Source organism: Balaenoptera acutorostrata, chromosome 18 (genome assembly GCF_949987535.1).
Source record: "Balaenoptera acutorostrata chromosome 18, mBalAcu1.1, whole genome shotgun sequence".
In the NCBI taxonomy this organism is placed as follows: Eukaryota; Metazoa; Chordata; class Mammalia; order Artiodactyla; family Balaenopteridae; genus Balaenoptera; species Balaenoptera acutorostrata.
Window position 1 is genome coordinate 59,369,324 of NC_080081.1, and position 22,962 is coordinate 59,392,285.

Consider the following 22,962-nt stretch of genomic DNA (forward strand, 5'->3'; position numbering starts at 1 on the left):
TAGCAAATACTGGAAAGGCAAAGAGGCTTTATAAGCTGCTGATTGAAAAGCATCATTTAATTTAGCTACAGAGATGTCCCTTGGGCCCCTTTTGGTGAGGGGGCTATTGATGAAGAGGGTGGAAGGAAGCCAGATTGCAATCTGAGAAGGAGGTGGGAAGTGTGGCAGAAGAGCCTTCGAGTATGAATGCCACAGGGTGGTTTTGGGGTGGGGAGGGTCCCGGAGGAGGGAGAGGGAATAACTGGAACAGGGCCCCCAGGGAGGTGGGAGATGAGCTCCAGAGCAACCCTGGGGGATGCTTACAGAAGCCAGATTTTACCAGGTGCTTTGTCCTGAGAAAGGAAAGCCCTCCCATTACAATGTGAATGGGCAAATAGAACTCCGTGTTCGCATACGTTTTCATTGAGGATAAATATGAGGGGCTGAGCTATCACTTAGGGAACTAATAACTTGCACACATTTAACTGAACCCATACACACACACACACACACACACACTCTCACACACATATATACATATATTTTATTTTTTGCTCCACTGTGTTGCTTGTGGGAGCTTAGTTCCCCGACCAGGGATTGAACCTGGGCCCTTGGCATTGAAAGCGCCTAGTCCTAACCACTGGACTGCCAGGGAATTCCCAAGAACCCACCTTTTTAAAACATTTTTTTAAACTTTTTTCTTAAAAGATTTTTAAATTATTTATTTGTTTATTTATTTTTTAAATTTAATTTTTATTTATTTTTGGCTGTGTTGGGTCTTTGTTGCTGCGCACGGGCTTTCTCTAGTTGCGGCGAGCTGGGGGTACTCTTCATTGCGGTGCGCAGGCTTCTCATTGCGGTGGCTTCTCTTGTTGCGGAGCACGGGCTCTAGGCGTGCGGGCTTCAGTAGTTGTGGCACATGGGCTCAGTAGTTGTGGCTCGCAGGCTCTAGAGCGCAGGCTCAGTAATTGTGGTGCACGGGCTTAGTTGCTCCGTGGCATGTGGGATCTTCCCGGACCAGGGCTCAAACCCGTGTCCCCTGCATTGGCAGGCAGATTCTTAACCACTGCGCCAGCAGGGAAGTCCCTATTTATTATTTATTTTGCTTATTTTTGGCTGCGTCGGGTCTTAGTTGCGGCACGCGGGATCTTCGTTGAGGCATGCTGGATCTTTCGTTGTGGCGCACGGGCTTCTCTCTCGTTGCGGCGTGCAGGCTCCAGGGCACGTGGGCTCTGTAGTTTGCGGCACACGGGCTCTGGTTGAGGCGCGAGAGCTCCGTAGTTGTGGCACTAGGGCTCTAGTTGAGGTGCGTGCGCTTAGTTGCTCCACAGCCTGTGGGATCTTAGTTCCCTGACCAGGGATGGAACCCACGTCCCCTGCATTGTAAGGCGGATCCTTTACTGCTGGACCACCAGGGAAGTCCTCCACCTATATTTTTGCTGGATTTTAAACTCTTAAGAAATCTGTCTTAGTGTAGTTTGATTGTGGAAGGCAGACACGTGATTGCGTCTCCTGTGTGTGTCTTCTAGAGGACTTTAAGTGGTTTTTTAGAATCTTTTTGTCCCTTTGCCCATTGGTTTGGCAGGATTGCTCCTGCGATGCTGCGCCAGGCTTCCTATGGTACCATCAAGATAGGCACCTACCAGAGCTTGAAGCGGTTATTTGTCGAGCGCCCGGAAGGTGAGTAGGGAGTTCTTTTTCCACTTGTGGACAGGAGGTGGGGTTGTTTGTCTTTTTTATTCAAGTGGTTTGGGATCGATTTTGTTATTTGTGACTTTTACTACCGTGGAGGAGAACTTTGGGTTGGCTGTAAAATCTAAATGAATTATACTTAAAGCAAGTCAGATACCAGCTGAATTTCGGGGGGGGAACAGTTAGAAAGAGCAGCCTTACAAAGATCTTAACGAGTTGTCCTCGTTTCCACAGTGTCCAGACTGGAGGGTATGTTGTTGTAGTTCTAGCCCACTTAAAATTCTCTACAATCATAGGAATTATCACCTATTTTTCAGGAAAGCAGTGACTGCATTTTCTTAGTATTAAGAACTCTGAGCTCTAATATTCTCTTGTGGGTTGATTCTTCGACTTTGCTTTAATCCATAGACGTTTCTGTCTTTTTTACAAAGAGATGAGCACTAGTTACTGTTCTGTGAGAGCAGTGAGCAGGAGCAAAGATGTTTTAAAAGTGCTTCAGTAGATTTCTTTTTCTTTTCTTTTCTTAGAAGTTATATTGTATTCTGGGCAATATCGTATTCGAAAATTTACCCGCTTATTTGCTGTTTTTAAACGAATGCTTCAGAAAAAGTTTTTTTTTTTTTAACATCTTTATTGGAGTATAATTGCTTTACAATGGTGTGTTAGTTTCTGCTGTGTAACAAAGTGAACCAGCTATACGTATACATATGTTCCCATCACTCTTCCCTCTTGCTTCAGTATATTTCAAATTAAATATGTATGACGTGCTTTAAAATTTTATCGCCACCTTATCTCATAGGAGGGTATCTTTTATTCTCCTACCAGTTGGTGTATGACCTCATCTTAATTACAGTAGTCTGCACTTACACACAAAAGTGAATTATGGTTCACTTCCATGATAATTCACATGGTTACTCCTGCGTGATAATTCACATTCCTTTTTAGGTGTCAAGAGATTTTGCTAAGCAAAATCCCTTCAGCCAGCAAAATCCCTAATCCTTTGAAAATTAATTGATTCATTAAGCATGTATTTCTTTAGTTTCTTAAATGAACAAGGGATGTGTAAGTGAATTACACCTGTACATGAGTTACTCATATGAAGAGCCCTGTACGTATGAAGAGTCAAATGACATGTCTTTGTTTGCAGATGAAACCCTTCTGATAAACGTGGTCTGTGGAATTCTCTCTGGAGTCATATCCTCAACCATTGCTAATCCAACTGATGTTTTGAAAGTAAGCAGTGCTACCTGTGTCTTATAGGCACACTCTGCATTTTCTTATTGTAGTCAACATTCAGATAATGAAAATCTGTGAGTATAACATATACTCTGTATGTGTGAATCTTTACAGTTTTAGTGCCATGAAGACTCAGAAACATACACTAGTTGGATTTCCCACTGATACAGAGAAGCTCACAAGTAGGGCCCATTTTTGGAGACTTTGGTGATTTTGGAGGTTTTTGGTGATTAACCAGAAAAAAGAAAATTAGGCTTAGATGCATTTGAATTTCATTTTTCATTGAAAATCTCCCTTGTTTTTATTGGTTCATTAAAATAGATGGGCTGTTGGGAATTCCCTGTTGGTCCAGTGGTTAGGACTTGGCGCTTTCACTGCTGAGGGTGCGGGTTGCGGGTTCAGTCCCTGGTCGGGAACTAAGATCTCGAAAGCCGCACGACGCAGCCAAAAAATAAAAAATAAAATAAAATAGGTGGACTGCAAGTTTTACAGCAGTCTAGGCAGCTTGTTGATGACCGTTTCTGAAGGCGTTACGTTTTCCATTAATTTGATTTCAGGAAATAGTAATGAAAATATTTACATAGCTACAATTAGACATAATGCATTAGATGACCTTATCAATAATACCAGGGATACGGCCTCCTTAAATCCTTTTTGTAATAAGGCAAGGGACTAACTAATTAAAGAAAATCAAAATTAGGTGTGAGTTATTGGTCAAACCCTCTCAAGTTATTCCTTTCCTTCCCTCATTCTTTTTCTTTCCCCCATTATTTAAGCAGCATTCACTGTGCTTCTACCTTGCACCAGTTGGTGTACTCTATGCTTAGAATCCAAAAATGAGTCAGGCAAGGACCCCGCCTTCAGCTTTCAATCTAATAGGAGATTCCGACAACATCAGAATTGCATGCAGCAGGGTGTTGGGTGCACTACAGTTACACACGGTGTGAATAGAAGTACCAGGCCCTTTTGCCCTAAGTTTACCCTGTGCTGGGGTAAAATTGCTAGAGAAAAATATCCACACTCCTATTAACCTCTTAAATGTATATCAGGGCTATGGAAAGGCAGTTCCTGCATTTTGTTTTGTTTTCTCATGTTAACCTGGCAATAACAGTTCCCTTTAGAATTAGAGGGTAATGCATGTGCTACCTAAACCAACATAAGGTACCAGGTTTTTAGTGAGAAGTGCCTTTTTATTCTTAAAAATGCAGAGAGCCTACATCAAACATTACTTTTATGTTGGAATATTGGTCATGTGAATTCCATGGCGGTTTGTAAAGTTCACTTATAAGTTCCCGTGTAACAGAGTGTGACGGACATCACATGGCCATCCTTTGGCCAGCACGTCTGCATACCTTGGGGTTTGGCTGGTTGGAAATAATAGGGCTTGGAGTAACTATTTTAAGAAATGTGCTTGCCCATGCTTGGTGCTGCCAGGTACACTGGATACTCATTAATTATGTTAAATCTTTAGAATTAACCATGATTTTCTCTCTTTCCTACTTAGTAACTAGAGGGAGATATGCCATTTTCTATCCTTTTCAAAAGACTATTTAAAAAAAATTTCTTTTTGACACTTAATGAGCTACTGCATGCAAGACTGGACTCTACTAGATTCTTTTTGTTGATTCTTAAGCGCCAAAGAACCAATCGTGATAAATTTAAACTAACATTGTAGTAATATTTATATTACAGTATTTTTCTTTTAATGGTTACTAAACAACAGATTAAATAATTTTTTTTTTTTTTAAAGTCTGCATTTGGGGAGAAACATGCTAGTTTCTTTCTCACGTTAGTCTTTAATTTCTAGATTCGGATGCAAGCACAAAACAGCACCCTTCAAGGAGGAATGATAGGCAACTTCATTCACATTTACCAGCAAGAGGGAACAAGAGGACTTTGGAAGGTAAGCTTGAAAAACAGACCCAACTGACTTAGTTCTTCCCCTCTTTTAAAAAATTTATTTTTCCTATTTTTATTATTTTATTTAATCCAAATGGTATAATGGAGTAAAGGAAGAAGGATGACATCTGCCCTTGAAGAGATCTTCTTCCTTAATTTCCTTAATCTGTAAAATGAAAACATGTCATGATTTTACATAAGGAGTATGTTGTGATTTTAAAGTACCTTTTGAATAATTCATATATAAGAAATTCTGTGAGGGTTGAATACTTTTTTTGTTTGCTTTTTTTCCCCCTAAGTTCTTATGGAGAAGGGGTTATAGTTACATTGGATTTTTGGATCTGTATGGTTTCATGGCTCTTAAGTGAAGAATGTTAGGCAAGCGCTGGTATGGAATGCTATTTCCTAGTATTCTAGGGACTGTCATCTCATAGATTAGATCCTAAAGGTCATCCAGTCTGATCCTCTCCATACATACAAGGAAACCAGAGGCTCTGAGAGGTGAGTCGTCCTGATCAAGGTCGTACAGTTAGTGCCAGAATCAGAATTAGACTTTGGGGCTTCTGACTTCTTACCGTCTGGATTTTTCTGCTCTTTCACTCTGCATTTCTACCTACCAGCAGGAAAACGTAAAAATTGGCCATAGTTTGTAGGAGAGAGATATCTGACTTGTTATTATTGATATTTTTACCCAGGGCGTGTCCCTTACTGCTCAGAGGGCCGCTATTGTTGTTGGTGTGGAGCTGCCGGTCTACGACCTCACCAAGAAACATCTGATTCTCTCGGGCTTGATGGGAGACACTGTGTATACCCATTTCCTGTATGTTTATGGATTTTTAAAAAATTAATATTTTAGGTATGCATGAGCTTAGGGTAGAAATTTGCTGCAAATTTATAGACATTTTAAAGAAAGTTTATTATAAAAGTATTATATTCTCATATTTGAAAAATTATGATATGGAAGTAAACCAGGAAAAAGTATGTCCTTACCCCTTTGCATAGGTAGCTATTGTTAACTGTTTGATATGTACCTTCAGGTGTTTTCTATGCATATGCAAATGTCTACAAAAGTATATTACATGTGCTTTATTATACAGCTACGATCATGCTTGGCATTCTCTTGCTTGCTTTTTTTTTATATTTTTTTATTTTTCTGCTTTATTGAGGTATAATTGGCAAGCAGAATTGTAAGATACTTAAAGTACACAATATGTTTAGATACACGTATGCATTATGAAATGATTACCCTCATCGAGTTAATTAACACATCTATCATTTTATGTCTGTGTGAAAACATTTAAATTCTATTCTCGTAGCAAATTTAAATTCTGTATAATACTGTGTTGTCAACCATAATCACCATGTTATACATTAGCTCCTCAGACCTTATTCAGCTCATAACTGAAATTTTTGTACGCTTTTACCAACTTCTTCCCAACCCCAAGCTCTGGCAGCCACTTTTTGACTCTCTGTTTCTATGACATTTGGCAGTTTTGGAGACTGTTCTGATTCTTATGTGCTAATGACATCTACTGGGTAGAGGCCAGCGAGCTGCTAAACATCTTACAATGCACAGGACAGACGTCCACAACAAAGAATTATCTGGTCCAAAATGTTAGTAGTGATGAAGTTGTGAAACCCTACTCTGACTTAGTTGATACCAGGGCTGGTCTATGGTAGTCTTGTGGCTGAAAGTTTAGTAGAACCGAGGGCCCTGGTGGGCATCACATTACAGTGAGGAAATCTTTTTCTCTGATCTCTAAGAGCAATATAGTTAGGAGATGGCTAAAATTACTCTGATGCCTATTTGTAGGTGAATAGATAGATAAAATAGATCATCCTTGGAGGATGCTCCTTCCTGTTTCTATGATTCGTTGAATTCCAGAACCTCAAGGTATTCTTAGCCGAGGCTGGAATTTATAAGCCAGTATAAACAATGCTGGTGTTTAAGAAGTCTGTGCAGCTCTTTAGATGAGGGCCTCATTCTCATATATTCCATCTTGTTAGCTGTTACTTTAACCTAGTTTGGGAGGGGAGGCTGTTTCCTGCCCTTGATAGTAGGGGCTGCAGCTCAGGGGTATGAAACTTTTTATTTTTCAAATGGTCTCTTCTTTATAGCTCAAGCTTCACCTGTGGGCTGGCAGGGGCCCTGGCCTCAAACCCTGTCGATGTGGTGAGGACACGTATGATGAATCAGAGAGTCCTTCAAGATGGCAGATGCCCTGGCTACACAGGTTCCCTGGATTGCTTGTTACAGGTGAGCGGGGATGTCCGTCTGTACGCTGTTGTGAATGCCTTTCGTGGCTCATTGGCTTCCATGTTGCCCTCTGAAGAGTTTCTTTTCCTGATTTAAAAACACAAGGGTTTAGAGCCTGACGAACCTGTGATTCTGTCATTTGTAACCGTGTGACTTCGGTCAAGGTACAGACTCTGTACACCTCGGTTTCCTCACAAGTGAAATGGGACAATAAATAATAGCACCTACATCACAGAATTATTATAAAAATCACTGAGATCATACCTACAAAATAGTTAGCACAGTGCCTGGAATAACGTTATGTAGAAACATCATATACATTTATAATAATAAGTATAGACATAATAATAAAACCTTGTTAGTATAATAATAAGGGACACTCTGGTGAAATAAGCACATTTATTTAAGTTAGTCTTCAGCATTCTAGTCAATTGCTTCAATCCGTGAAACAGCCCCCCAAATATATATTTGTATTTATATTTATTTATATTTATTTAACCAAAGGAGTATCTAAATTTTGAGGGCTAATATAACTAAGATGAGTGATGCTCTAAAACCTTGAGATGGTACAGAGTTTTTGCCACACAGGGGCTAACTTTTATAAATACAAAATCTAAATGAATGTTTAGAAATGAAAATTCATTTTTCTTATATCTCTGCTCTGCTGTGAAGGGTGAGAAAATAGTCATATTTTCTGCGATTATAGTAGAACTGTGTCTCCTTCCAGAATACATCACCTTCCTGTTGAGTCAAACTGGAATGAACATCCTTCATTCAGACGTCTCTCAGAGGAACACATGAATCTTACCTTAATTCTCAGTTTAAGTAATTGGGCCTACTGTTCCTGAGTAGATGAAAGTTTGTGACTGTCTCCCCTACTGGATCGCCAGCAGCCAAAGATGAGGGACCACTTTTGTGGTTGCTGTTTACCGGCGTGATGCTGGCACATACCTAGACTTCAAATATTGCTTGAATGAAGCAAAGATAACTTAATGTTGTCTATCCAACAACATGAAATAGTGGTACTCTGAATTATGTCTTTACTGCCATTGCCTCCTTTTTTTTTATTTCTGACCTGCTCTAAGCCCACATGGCAAGGAGGCAGAAGACTCTAGTTGGAATTAAATCTCCTTTCTTATTCATCCAACTGCTGTTTGCTTTGGGTGTGGGATAGTTTGGTACAGAGCCTTCGTCTTCACCTATGCAGAAACCTTTAAAGAATGAAAAGAGGCAGAGGGCAATGATTTCTTAGATAGTCCTTCCAAACAGAATTTTGTGTTTGTTTTTTTTTTTTTAAAACTTTTTTTATTTTTATTTTATTTTTGGGTGTGTTGGGTCTTCGTTTCTGTGCGAGGGCTTTCTCTAGTTGCAGCGAGCGGGGGCCACTCTTCATCGCGGTGCGCAGGCCTCTCACTATCATGGCCTCTCTTGTTGCGGAGCATGGGCTCCAGACGCGCAGACTCAGTAGTTGTGGCTCACGGGCCCAGTTGCTCCGCGGCATGTGGGATCTTCCCAGACCAGGGCTCGAACCCGTGTCCCCTGCATTGGCAGGCAGATTCTCAACCACTGAGCCACCAGGGAAGCCCCAGAATTTTGTTTTTAAGAAAAATATTATCAGTTCAGTCTGGCTACTAATTCTTAATGCATATTTGACATAATTGGAAAGTTGGATGTTAACTTTTTTTTCCCCCTCCCTTTATAACAGACATGGAAGAATGAAGGGTTTTTTGCTCTTTATAAAGGGTTTTGGCCAAATTGGTTGAGACTTGGTCCTTGGAATATTATTGTATCCTTTTCTGTTGCAGTAGATCTGAAAAAAGATATAGCTGAAGAATGTTGTTTATATAAACTGTCATGTTATTAATTATAATTTAGAAGTAGGTTCTTATTCTGTTAAGTTCCTCTGATTCAAGAGATAACTGTTGAGTTTCTTTTTCAGGAGGTATAAAGACTCTGCTAGGCACTGTGAAACTTGGTTTAATGGTGGTGTTATTGAAAGGCAATGGTATCAATAAAAACTTTTCTTTAGACTCTGCTCTAGGAGCTGAGAGTGTTTATGATTTCAGAGAGAGGGAGAGACAAGGATTTATTTATTTGTTTATTTTTTCAATCCCTAGCCACCCTTGGGAAGGATGTGGTTTGGCAGCCGTGTTCTAGAATGCTTATTTCAGAGAGTGCCTAAGGATAGACCAGGAATTAGCTCCAGAATTATTTGGCTGATTAGCACTTTTCCCTTTATGCCAAAGTGGGAGGCAGGAAGGAAGAGACAGTTTATTAGAAATGAAAGGACAGAGTTATAAAGCAGGGGATGTCAGTTTGCACCATCCTTGTTTATCTGCGCCTCCCTCCCAGGCAAGCTTGCCTACCGGCAGCCCTGGAGGAGAGCTCCCTGGGCTTGCCCTCTTTCTCTTTCTCACAGAATTTGCTATTCTGTAAAGTCTTCCCAAAAGTCAGAAAAGCTAGCAGTGTGGATGTAATCTTAGAAGCTTTTGGAGCTGATGCAGGGGATTTATGTGTCTCAGTTGTGGTCTGTCTCTTCCAAGCTGACCTTGGGAAGGTTAATGGGGCGATCTCTTGGGGTGGTTGAGGATGGAGCCCCTCAGGTTTAATCATGTCCACGGCATGTGGTCTGCCCAGAAATATTTGTTAGGAGGTGTGCTATTTGTGGGTCTGTTTTGATGCGTTAGGGTTAAGATGGCATAAAATGTCAGCCTTAACTAATACCTGCAGTTCTTTGTGACATATGAGCAGTTGAAGAAATTGGATTTGTGACAAGTCAAGACTGCATGAGACATCCCGCTGAAAATGCTCACGTCTGAAATAGCGAAGCTTCCTGTCTTTCCCACTGCTTCTCACTGCTTGGCCCGCCACAGATTCTGAGGTGTGAGCAACAGTTCTGAAGACTGGGTTAGCTCGGATTGCTGTGTCCTGGCATCAGACACTCTGCACCAAATGTTTAATGGCATAGACTGTGACATCCAAACACTAGTCCTTACCATTCAAGTGCCCTTCGACATCAAAGGTAACATGAAATGCATGTTTCTTGCTAAAGAAAACTTGCATGAAGATCAGGAACTGTGGACTGATTCCCTCAGGGGAGAATAACTCCTGATGCATCTCAGCTCGTAGCTGAGACTCCCAGACTGTTCGAAAGAAGCTCTTCGGAACCATGGAATGAATAGAGCCTCCAAGAGGGTGTTATTGTTCCTGAACTTATGGGGGGGCTTTGGCTTCGTGTCTGCTGAAGAAATTCACACATGGAGACCTGGTATACCCCAGGTATAAACAGTGCAGGATATAGATCCCTGGAATATTGCACTGCTTTCTAATTTCCAATTTTGGCAGGATCTTTCACTTATAATAAGTGATTTTTAAGCCTTTGACCACTCGACCTTTGTGAGGAATTGTTACAAAGCATTAATATCTAAACTCATGATGGTGTGGTAGGTTGGCTTGGAAGGTGGCAAAGTCTGTGCTGGTGGGAGGTGTTTTTAAGCTACTTGGGTTCTGTCTTAAGTAATGTTTGTAATTTGCTCTGTGATTTTAGCAAAGTTTCTATTTCCCAATCTGTAAAATGGGGATAATAACATCTATTGATATTGAGGGTCAGGTGAAGAAGATAGTAGCTGCTACTACTTGACTTGTAGGATTAGTGTGTTTATATCATGCTGTCATACAGCCATCATCCCAGAATAAATGGTCCGTGTGTATGGAAGAGAGTCATTTTATGATGGGCTTCTCCTGAGTGAGATCCTTTGTTAAAAGCCTTGTGAAAGAAAGAGGTTAAGGTTTTATTACCTTTTCTGTAGCAAAATGTTGCAAGTGAATCAAAGAGTTGATTTTTCCAGATTTCCCAGGTTTTACTTTAGTTCTGGTCACATTTGTCAAAATACTTCCTGTCTTGGACTTCCTAATCAGTTTGGAATGAAAATACTTGCTTGAAATTCGAAAGGTGATTTTTTTTTGTGTGTGCCTATTTATCTGGAGTCTGATAAGAGGTATATAATGTCTTCTTTTCTTCTAAAGACAGGATATCATTCTTCTTTTTCATCTTCATCTTATTCTTTTCAAAATAAAAAGTGATTCTGAGAGCCCCACGACCTCTACCCTTCTAGAAGACAGCCCCAGGAAAGGGACGATATTGAATATTTACTTGGGTACCTTCGGTTCTACTCTTTGAGAGTAACATTAAATACATGCTTGATCACTGTGGCCTCCAGGACACACACCTCTGCAGTATATGCAGGTTCCCAGTGGGTCCAGCCCCTGGGCTGCTTCCTCCCTTGAAGCAGAATGGAAGGCACGCATGTTTTTCTTGGGGATTGGGCAGTTTTGCTCCCAGTCACCTTGACCTTGCCTTCTTTGAAAAAGATTTTGTGAAGCAGAATTTTAGTTCCAAAAGTAAGAGCTAAGTCAAGAAAGGAGGAGGTCGGAAGGGCAGGTAGGTGTTGATTGCTTCAAGGCTCAGATGGAAGCCCGGTTCTCCCTGACCAGTTCTGGACTTGACTCTGGAGAGCTGAGCCCGTTCAGGCCTCGCGCCTCGTACTGAACCATATCTTCAGAGAGCAGATTATTTTTCTTCTTACTAAAACATTCCATTGATATGGTAAGGGCTTTCTATAGAAAGCCTTTTTCACCTTTGAGTTCCTTGAGTTTAAAGGATGACTTTTTATGAGCCACTCTTTTTTTCTTGTTTTTAATGTAGAAAACATGTTAAGTGTACATATAATTCCTAAAACAGTAGAAGCAAGTTCATTTTGAAGACCATGTAAAGATTGAATGTCATGCAATATTCATTGTATCAATTTATTCAAAAATGTACATGTTCATACCAGGATGAAAGGAAAGCCAAACCTCACTGTAAAAGGTAAGTATGTGTTTTTTTAAAATAAATTTATTAATTTTATTTATTTAGTTTTGGCTGTGTTGAGTCTTCATGGCTGCGCGCAGGCTTTCTCTAGTTGTGGCGAGCGGGGCCTACTGTTCATTGTGGTGCTTGGGCTTCTCATTGCGGTGGCTTCTCTTGTTGCGGAGCACGGGCTCTAGGTGCGAGGGCTTCAGTAGTTGTGGCGCACGGGCTTAGTTGCTCCGCGGCATGTGGGATCTTCCCGGACCAGGGCTCGAACCCGTGTCCCCTGCATTGGCAGGTGGATTCTTAACCACTGCACCACCAGGGAAGCCCGGTAAGCATTATTTAAGACGAAAATATAGTATTTCTTCAGTGCAGATTCATTAAATACCTTATACAACAGTCTTAACTTGTTTTGATTTTTTTTCTGCTTCTTGAAAGAGTAATGCAGTTGTTGAAGCTTCTAACCAAGAAAGAAACTTGAAGAACTGGGAGACTTGGTTCCCTCGTTTCCAGGGCCGTGACTACAAGTCCTTCATCCCCTTGGGTATTGCTAAATGTGGCAAAGGCATTTTTAGCTTTGAAAACCAAAATGACGAAAGTGGATTTTTTTGTTTGCTTGTGGATTTGTGTAATCATAGATGCTAAGTGTTGGCTGATTGTTATATAAAAAATGGCTTCTTTTCTCCGTATTTATTCATGTGCTAGAAATAGTGTATATTATATAAAGACTATAAAAGTTTTCATAAGCCTTTATATTTTGAGCTCTTTAAACATTGTTGGAATATGTGGCATAAACCTGGTTTCAGTATTTAATAAACTGGAGTAATATATAATAATAAAAAATGCCCCGTGGTTATTTCAGATGAATAGAAACATTTAAACAAAGATAAGCTGCAAAGCGTCCAGAAGGCTGGAGTCGAACTAGCATTCGTGAAAGTGGCTGTAGACATTTCTCTCTGCTTAGAGGAGTTGTTGGGACCATCTTACTAATTGCCTGGAGACCTGTGTGGCCTCCCAGTCTATGAAACACTCTGTAGCTCAGTAGAGGCCAGTGAATTCGGTTCATGGGCTTGCTGGGCAAGGCACCTTGGAGATTCAGAACACCAGTGGGATGCCATCAGTGCCTTGAAATTTCAGGACCCCTCAGTCCTTCTTCGAGCGGCTGGTGTTGGCTAGAGGCGGAGCCGGGATCCTTGGTTAACTGTGGGCCAGGCAGAGATACCTCTGGTTGGTATAAAACAACCAGTGAATGAAATGCAAACCTGGTTCATTATTTTTTTTATTTGAAAATATTTTCAAGGTGCCTGTCTTAATATTTGAGTTAAACACAGTGGTCTATTGAAAAAACAGAATTGGCAAAAAGAGGGAGCCTTAAATGCCTGGAGAACTCATGTCCCACTGGATCAGGGCACCTGTTAGAAGCATTGGGCATGAAATCCAGGCTACTTTTTTTTTTTTTTGGCCATGTTGGGTCTTTGCTGCTGCGCATGGGCTTTCTCTAGTTGCGGCGAGCGGGGGCTACTCTTCATTGAGGTGCGCGGGCTTCTCATTGCGGTGGCTCCTCTTGTTGTGGAGCACGAGCTCTAGGTGCATGGGCTTCAGTAGTTGTGGCACATGGGCTCAGTAGTTGTGGCTCGAGGGCTCGAGCGCAGGCTCAGTAGTTGTGGTGCACAGGCTTAGTTGCTCCGTGGCATGTGGGATCTTCCCGGACCAGGGATCGAACTCTTGTCCCCTGCGTTGGCAGGCAGATTCTTAACCACTGCGCCCCAAGGGAAGTCCCAGGCTATTTAATTTTAAATGGACAACTGAGAAAATCTGATGGTAAATTTTTTTTTTTTTGATGGTAAATTTTTGATAGATTACAAGTAGCTCCAGCCTGCAGCAAAGCATGGGAGTATAAGACAAAGGCATGGATAAATCTGTTTCTTGAAAGCTTGATGCGAATCATGTAACCAAGAGCCAAAAACTGGAAACTCCCTATGTCTATATGTCCCTTGCTGAAATAATAATCTATACAATGGCTTATCACATGGCTCATGAGAAGAATGAGTTACGTCTCAGCCTGCTGACCTGGGAAGATAGCCATGAGATGCTATTACGTAGGAAAAAGTTGAGATGCAAACTTCTAGGTATATCATGAACGCATCTCTTAGGAAAAGAAAAGCATAAACTTATGTAAGTAGGGAATGGATGTGAAGGTTGTGTGTTAGGGTTCTCCAGGGAAAAACAGATCAGTGGGATGAGTGTGTGTGCCCACACATGATTCGTTTTACGGAATAGACTTATGTGATTGTGGAGGCTGGCAAGTCTAAAATCTGTAGGGCAGTTGGGCCAGCAGACTGGAAGCTCAGGCAGGTGTTTGTCTTTGTTGTTTTTTGGGCCCTGCCGCAAGGCTGGTGGGATTTTAGTTCCCCCCCAACCAGGGAGCGAACCCAGGCCACGGTAGTGAAAGCGCCAAGTCCTGACCGCTGGACCGCCAGGGAATTCCCTCTGTTTTAGTCTTGAGTCAGAATTCCTTCTCTGGGAAATCAGTTTTTCCCTCCTAAGATCTTTAACTGATTGAATGAGGCCCACCCATATTATGGAGTGTAATCTTTAAGTCAGCTGATGGTAGATGTTATTTAGGGCTACCAATACCTTCATGGCAACACCTAGACTAGTGTTTGCCATACAACTGGGCACTGTGGCCGGGTCAGATTGACACAAAATTTTGCCATCACAAGGTAGAAAATTATTAATATTTTCTTTATGCAAAATTGTATTGGTTGGTTTGAAAACTGATATTCTGCTGTTGAAAACAAAATCTTAAAAAGGACTAGCTTGGAATATAGATGTCCAAGTTACATCTAAGTGAAGGGAATTGGGGGAAAGTAAAAGTTGCAGTATATATAATATTCTACTTATATTTTAACTATATTATGTTTCTAAAAGTATACTAAATGTCTGTCAAACATAAAATTGAGCTGAAATGGTTAAATGGGAAACTTTTGCTGTTTATTTCAGTTTTTAACTACTTCTTTAGTTACTCAATGAACTTAATACTTTGATAATTAAAAATTTTTTTAACTTTTTTTTTTTTTTTTTTTTTGACAATGAGGGGAAACCTCTAGAAGAGTGTATCATGTGGAATACATACTTAGCCTCTGAACTCCTGGAGTATTATATAATTATTAGTCTTCCTCTGACATACTGATTTTCAAATTATACTCATTTTCATTGCATCATATGGTAGAGTGACAACTACATTTTCATTTAAGAGGTTTTGCTTCATCAATTATAATCTTGCAAATATATTTCTGAAACACCCCACAATTCCTTATGGAAAGAGAAGCTGACTCAATATAAACTATTACCTCTCTCCACTGAATGTATGTGTGTGAGAGTTCCGATGATTCTAGACTTAAATTTGGAGTCTGCATCTTACAGTTAATGCCAGGGTTACAAACATCCAAAAACTGCTTTATCTTGAATTGCATCACTATTTAACCTCTTTTTTTGGCCTGTGCGGCATGCGGGATCTTAGTTCCCTGACCAGGGATCGAACCCGTGCCCCCTGCAGTGGAAGTGCGGAGTCCTAACCGCTGGACCGCCAGGGAATTCCTTCATCACTTTTAATTTGCTGCACTGCTTTGTGCTTTTTTAGCATAATAATTTGCGCAGAGTAGATAATACCAAAAATAATTGCTGTGTTAAATGGAAGCAACTTACTAAGATTTGCTCATTACTTCTGGGATTCTTATGTAGTAAATGTTATCCTAAGGTCACCAAGGAGTCTGAGAATTGGGTTGAGAGCACTGCATGTAGTATTTCCTACTGACTGCTTTATTTACCCAGTTTCTCTTATGACACTCAAATCGAAATCTCTGTCAGCTAGTGTTCAGTTCAGGCTGATATTAATTTATTTTTAATTGTGGTAAGATATTCATTTAAAAATTTACCATTTTAACCATTTTTAAGTGTACAGTTTTGTGGCATTAAGTGCACCACCATCCATCCCCATAACTTTTCATCTTGTGGGACTGAACTCTATATCCATTAAATAAGAAGTCCCTGTTTTCTCTCCTCCTCCCAGCCCCTGGCAACTCCCATTCTACTTTCAGTCTCTAGGATGTCTTCTTCAAGGTTCATCCATGTTTTAGCATATTGCAGAATTTCCTTTTTTTTAAAGGCTGAATAATAATTCTATTATACCTTTATGCCACAGTTTGCTTATTCATTCATCCGTCGGTGGACACGTGGGCTGTTTGCATGTTTTAGCTGTTGTAAATAATGCTGCTATAAATATGAGTGTATGAATATCTCTTTGAGACTCTGCTTTCAGTCCTTTTGATCATATACCCAGAAGTGGAATTGCCGGGTCATACGGTAATTCTAGTTTTAATTTTTTGAGGAGCTGCATACTGTTTTCCACACTGACTGTACTAGTTTACATTCTCACCAGTGGTGCATAAGGGTTCCACTTCCTGTACATCCTTGCTAACACTTGTTTGCTATTTATTTGATAGTAACCATCCTATTGGATGTGAGGTGGTATCTCATTGCAGTTCTGATTTGCATTTCCCTAATAATTAGTGATGTTGAGCATCTTTTGCTGTTCTTATTGGCCATTTGTATATCTTCTATGCAGAAATGTCTACTCAAGTTCTTTACTTTTTAAAAAAATTTATTAATCCCTCTATTTCTTTCTTTTTTTTTTAAAATAAATTTATTTATTTACTTTTGGCTGCTTTGTTTCTTTGTTGCTGTGCGTGGCTTTCTCTAGTTGCGGTGATCAGGGGGTCACTCTTTGTTATGGTGTGCGGGCTTCTGATTGTAGTGGCTTCTCTTGTTGCCGAGCACGGGCTCTAGGCACGTGGGCTTCAGTAGTTGTGACATGCAGGCTCAGTAGCTATAGCTCGCAGGCTCTAGAGCACAGGTTCAGCAGCTGTGGCTCACGAGCTTAGTTGCTCGAAGCATGCGGGATCTTACCGGACCAGGGCTCAAACCCATGTCCCCTGCATTGGCAGGCGGATTCTTAACCACTGCGCCACCAAGGAAGCCCTCATTTCTTTTTTTAAATATTTATTTCTTTTTCTTTTTTTTTTTTTTTTTTTGGCTGCGTCAGGTCTTAGTTGCGGCAGGCAGGATCTTCGTTGTGACACGGAATCCTCTGCTGTGGTGCTTGGGCTCCTCGTTGCAGCACGTGGGCTTCTCTGTAGTTGTGGTGCACGGGCTCCAGAGCGTGTGGGCTGTCTTGTTGTGGCCCACGTGCTCAGTAGTTGTGGCACTTGGGCTTAGTTTTCCTGTGGCATGTGGGATCTTAGTTCCCCGACCAGGGATCGAACCTACATACCCTGCATTGGAAGGTGGACTCTTAACCCCTGGACCACCAGGGAAGTCCCAATTTCTTTATTTTTTTTTAAATTTATTTTTATTCTTATTTGATTTATTTTTGGCTCTGTTGGGTCTTCGTTGCTGCATGCGGGCTTTCTCTAGCTGCAGCGAGCGGGGGCTAGTGACTCTTCGTTGCGGTGCACGGGCTTCTCATTGCAGTGGCTTCTCTTGTTGTGGACCACGGGTTCTAGGCCACAGGCTTCAGTAGTTGTGGCCTGTGGGCTCAGTAGGTAGTTGTGGCTCACGGGCTCTAGAGCACAAGCTCAGTAGTTGTGGAGCACAGGCTTAGTTGCTTTGCGGCATGTGGGATCTTCCCAGACCAGGGATCGAACCTGTGTCCCCTGCATTGGCAGGCAGATTCTTATCCACTGCGCCACCAGGGAAGCCCCCCAATTTCTTTACTTGTTTTTGAATTGGACTGTTTGGTCTTTTTGTTGAGTTTTGGGAGTTCTCTATGTATTCTGGATATTAATCCCTTATGAGATACATGATTTGCAAATGTTTTCTCCCACTGTGTGGGTTGCCTTTTCACTTTTTGATAGTGTCTTTTGATACACAACATTATAAAAATTTTCATGAAGTCCATTTTGTCTGTTTTCTTTTGTTACCTGTACCTTTGGTGTCATATCCAAGAAATCATTACCAAATCCAGTGTTGCAAAGTTTTTGTCCTGTGTTTTCTTTTAAGAGTTTTATTGCTGTAGGGCATTACGTTTAGGTACTTGGTCCATTTTGAGATAAATTTTTTTTTAAATGATTTTGCTTATTTATTTATTTATTTATCTATTTTTATGGCTGTGTTGGGTCTTCATCTCTGTGCGAGGGCCTTCTCCAGTTGTGGCATGCGGGGGCCACTCTTCATCGCGGTGCGCGGGCCTCTCACCATCGTGGCCTCTCTTGCTGCGGAGCACAGGCGCCAGACGCGCAGGCTCAGCAATTGTGGACCACGGGCCCATCTGCTGCACGGCATGCGGGATCCTCCCAGACCAGGGCCGGAACCCGTGTCCCCTGCATTGGAAGGCAGACTCTCAACCACTGCGCCACCAGGGAAGCCCTGAGATAATTTTTGTATACAGTATTAGATAAGGGTTCAACTTCCTTTTTTTGTGTGTGTGGATATCCAGTTTCCCCAGCACCATTTGTTGAAAAGACTGTCCTTTCTCCATTGAATGGTCTCAGCACCCTTGTCAAAAAACATTTGACCATATATGTGAGGATTTATTTCTGGGCTCTCATTTCTATTTCATAGGTCTATCTGTCTGTCTTTATGCTAGTACCACACTGTTTTGATTGCTGTAGGTTTGTAGTAAGATTTGAAATCAGGAAGTATGAATCCTGCAGTTTTGCTGTTCTTTTTCAAGATTGTTTTGGCTATTTGGGGTCCCTTGAGGCTCCATATGAATTTTAGGATGGGTTTTTCTGTTTATGCAAAAACCATCATTGTGATTTTGATAGAGATTGCATTGAATCTGTAGATTTCTTTGGGTAGTATTGACATTTTCATAATATTAAGTCTTCCAATCCATGAAAATGGGATGTGTTTACATTTATTTGTGTCGTCTTTAATTTCTTTCAGCAATGTTTTTTTTTTTAAATTATTTAATTATTTATTTATTTATGGCTGTGTTGGGTCTTCGTTTCTGTGCGAGGGCTTTTCTCTAGTTGCGGCAAGTGGGGGCCACTCTTCATCGCGGTGTGCGGGCCTCTCACCATCGCGGCCTCTTGTTGCGGAGCACAGACTTCAGACGCGCGAGCTCAGTATTTGTGGCTCACGGGCCTAGTTGTTCCGCGGCATGTGGGATCCTCCCAGACCAGGGCTCGAACCCGTGTCCCCTGCATTGGCAGGCAGGTTCTCAACCACTGCGCCACCAGGGAAGCCCCTCAGCAATGTTTTTATTGTATAAGTCTTTTACCTCCTTGGTGAATTCCTAAGTATTTTATTCTTTTTGATGCTATTGTAAATAGAATTCTTTTAAATTTTCTTTTCAGATTGTTCATTGTTCCTGTATAGGAATGCAAGTGATTTTTGTGTGTTGATTTTGTATCTTACTTTGGTGAATTCATTTCTTAGTTCTAATAGTCATTTTTTTGTGGAATATTTATGGTTTTCTACATTTAAGATCATGTCATCTGCAAACAGAGATAATTTTACTTCTTCCTTTCTAATTTGGATGCCTTTTATCTCTTTTTCTTGCCTATTTGTTCTTACTAGAACTGCCAGTACGATGTTGAATATAAGTGGTGAAAACGGGTATCCTTGCCTTGTTCCTGATCCTAGAGGAAAAGCTTTCAGTCATTCACCATTTAGTATGATGTTTGTTGTGGGTTTTTCATGTATGGCTTTTATTATGTTGAGGTAGTTTCCCTTTATTCCTAGTTTGTTGAGTGTTGAATTTTGTCGATGCTTTTTCTTCATCAATTGAGATGATCATGTGGGTTTTTTTCCTTCATCCTGTTGATGTAGCATATTACATTGATCAGGTTTTATATGTTGAACCATCCTTCCATTCCAGGAATAAATTCCACTTGGTCATAGTGTATAATCCTTTTAATATGCTGCTGAATTCTCTTTGCTAGTATTTTGTTGAGGATATTTGTATCAATGTTCATAAGGGATATTTGTCTGTAGTTTTCTTGTAATGTCTTTGTCTGGCTTTGTTATCAGGGTAATGCTGGCCTCATAGAATGAGTTAGGAAATGTTCCCTCTTCAGTTTTTTGGAAAACTTTGAGAAAGATTGGTATTAGTTCTTCATAAATGTCTGGTAGAATTCACCAGTAAAACCATCAGGTCCAGGGTTTTTCTTTGTTAGGAGATTTTTTTTTTTTTTTTTGGCTGTACTGTGTCTTCATCGCAGTGTGCTGGCTCTTCGTTGTGGGCTTCTCTCTAGTTGCAGTGCACGGGCTTCTCTAGTTGTGACGCACACTGGCTCCAGAGCATGCAAGCTCAGTAGTTATGGCACTCGGTCTTCTCTAGTTGTGGCATGCGGGCTCCAGAGCGCAGACTCAGTAGTTGTGGCGTGTGGGCTTCTCTCTAGTTGTGGCACACAGGTTTAGCTGCCCCGCAGCATGTGGGATCTTACTTAGTTCCCCAACCAGGGATTGAACCCACGTCCCCTGCATTTGAAGGTGGATTCTTAACCACTGGACCACCAGGGAAGTCCCATTAGGAGATTTTTAAATTACTGATTCAATCTCCTTACTAGTAATAGGTCTATTCAGATTTTCTATTTCTTCCTGACTTAGTCTTGGTAAGTTTTCTATTTCTAGAAATTTGTCCATTTCATCTAGATTATCCAATTTGCTGATGTACAGTTATTCATAGTAGTCTCTTATAATCCTTTTTATTTCTGTAGAATTGGTAGTAATGTCCCTATTTTCATTTTTGATTTTAGTAATTTTAGTCTTCTGTTTCTTTTCTTAGTCCATCTAGCTAAAGGTTTGTGAATTTCGTTAATCTTTTCAAAGAACCAAGTTTTGGTTTCATTTATTTTCTCCATTCTCTATTTATCTCTGCTCTAATCTTTATTCTTCTTTTTCTAGTTGCTTGAGTTGTAAAGTTGTGTTTCACTTTCATTTATCTCTAAGTATTTCTAATTTCCATTGTGCCTTCTTTGGTATGTTGGTTGTTTAAGAGGCAAGGCTAGGAAATCAAGTCACCAGAGCCTAGTGAAAGTTGCAGTTGTGGAGGAGGGGCCATTGGGCTGGAACTGTGATCATAGAAGGACACAGCTATGGCCAGGGACACAGCAGTGAAACAGGGAGAGCATGAAAGAATGCCGTGTTCTCTCTCCCTCTCCGATTTCCTGCCGCTGTTTTCACTGAATAACCCAACTGGAAACTAGAAAGTAAAGAGACCTGAGTAATCCAATCCACATTCAAGGAGCCATCACCCAAAAGCACAGAGCAGGGCGTAGATGTAGTAACTCTGGGGGGGGGGGCTAATGGAGACTCGCCACCTTGACCATGGTCATAGATTCAAGACTTCCAGCCCTGGTAGTACAAAGCTACTGTTTGAAGTCTGAGTGGTCAGATTTTCTTTCCCCCCCAGTTATTTTCCAGTGACACTCCTAACGGGCTGGCACACTGCAGCAGTCCACTTCTGGTTGGTGCCTCTATATTGTCCAGAACCATCTATAAACCAGGCTAAGTTTTTTCTTCCTCTGTCCACTGGCCATAGGGAAATCCCAGTGATGCCAGAGGTGTGGTTTGAGGGCAAGGTAGTAATGCAGTAGAACTGCCTGCCATGGGAGCCTGAGCCCCGTACTCACGCCTTTAGGAACGGCTCATGCTTGATGCTGTCTGTCTATCCCGCACCGCTTCCGTTTGCTGCCAGACACCCTGACCCCTCTCTGGCCACTTTATTTCAATTCAAGTAAACCTCAAGCCCTGTGGATTTTATCTTAATATCTCTTCCGTTCATCCTCCTTTCTCCATCTCCATGAACACTCCTGAGTTCAGGCCTTCTAGATGCTGAAACAGCCTCCACTCTATGTCCACACCTCCTGTCTGGCCTGTCAATACACACGTCATCCTATCAAGGACCTTTCTACAGCCAATCTGACAGTGTCCTCACTACCCAGTCTCCTCAGCGTAGAGGCCAGACTCCTTAGCGTGGCGCCCAGGGGTTTTCCTGGTCTCGTCCCTACTCACTTCTTTGGCTTCCTCTCTCATCACCTTTCCACCTGCAACTCCAAATTCCAGCCATATTGTAAAATTTTTGACTTCCTAAAAATGTGCTATATTCTCACTTCTAGGCCTTAGCTCACGCTGTTTCCCTCTGGCTTAAAAGGGTTTCTCCTTCTTTGTCCTATTTTCCTTCAGATGCCAATTCATTCAAAATACACGTATTGAGCATTGACTATATGCCAAACACTGTGCTTTAGAGGTCCCTTCCTCTAGGACACCTACCCTGGTCTTCCAAGAATGGATTCAGTGTTTTTCTTCCGTGCTTTCTGTAATATGTAATTATGCTTATTCCAGTGGGACCGCACCTCAAATCGTAATATACTTTCCAGTATTTGTTGGCTTGTCTTACTAGATTGTAAGCTCCTTGAAGGCACGAAATGTTCTTATTTAGTTTTTTTTTTTTTTTTTTTTTGCAGTGTCTGCCCAGGCCCAGCTACTCCTGCTATTTGTGGTCTGCACAGGGGAACAATTAAGTGCTCTCATGAAAAGACCTCCCATTGGGCCCAGAGCCAATAAGAATACAGCTGAGGTGGTAAATGGAATTAATACAAAGCACGCTCACCTCCTGGCTTCGTTTAATCCAATACATACAGAGCACCTACTGGGTGCAGGCTGCAAGGGACCCAAACATGAGAATACTGTCTTTTGTCCTCCCTGCTGCAACCCAGCCTCCAGACTAGGGGGTGGAAGTACTAAAGCAGTCCCTCTTCTTCCTGAGCTGGATGCTGAGGGTCCCGGGCCCAATTTCTGGCCCTTCTGCCACTCATTCTCTGTGACCATCAGCCCCAGGGCTTTAACCACCTCCGTGCAGCCTCCCAAACTGTGCCTCTATGGAGACACAGACTCCACACGCAGTTACCTAGCTGCCTCTTTCACCTCTCCCCCTGGAAACTGAGGCCTGTTTCCCCCGTCTCAAAAAAGGCAATTCCATTCTCTAAACTGTTCTGTCTTTTCTCTCCCTTTCCCTGTTCTATCAGCCAACGAATCC

At 41.4% G+C, this 22,962-nt stretch overlaps 1 protein-coding gene across 4 annotated transcripts in view; it reads left to right on the top strand.

Annotated features, from left to right (window-relative positions):
* Positions 1 to 22,477, top strand: part of SLC25A30 (solute carrier family 25 member 30) — a 35,413-nt gene extending 12,936 nt beyond the window's left edge. For 3 of the 4 annotated variants that reach the window (XM_007186822.2, XM_007186823.2, XM_057532511.1), the window contains exons 4-10: positions 1,565 to 1,659; positions 2,819 to 2,904; positions 4,715 to 4,810; positions 5,502 to 5,626; positions 6,925 to 7,063; positions 8,769 to 8,849; positions 9,794 to 11,973. In XM_007186822.2, the coding sequence (XP_007186884.1) occupies positions 1,565 to 1,659; positions 2,819 to 2,904; positions 4,715 to 4,810; positions 5,502 to 5,626; positions 6,925 to 7,063; positions 8,769 to 8,849; positions 9,794 to 9,835 (664 nt within the window). In that variant the 3' untranslated portion in view covers positions 9,836 to 11,973. Of the gene's footprint in view, positions 1 to 1,564; positions 1,660 to 2,818; positions 2,905 to 4,714; positions 4,811 to 5,501; positions 5,627 to 6,924; positions 7,064 to 8,768; positions 8,850 to 9,793; positions 11,974 to 22,390 lie in introns of those variants that run through there. The other variant, XM_057532512.1, reaches the window with a different exon arrangement.
* The last annotated feature ends 485 nt before the right edge of the window (positions 22,478 to 22,962 follow it).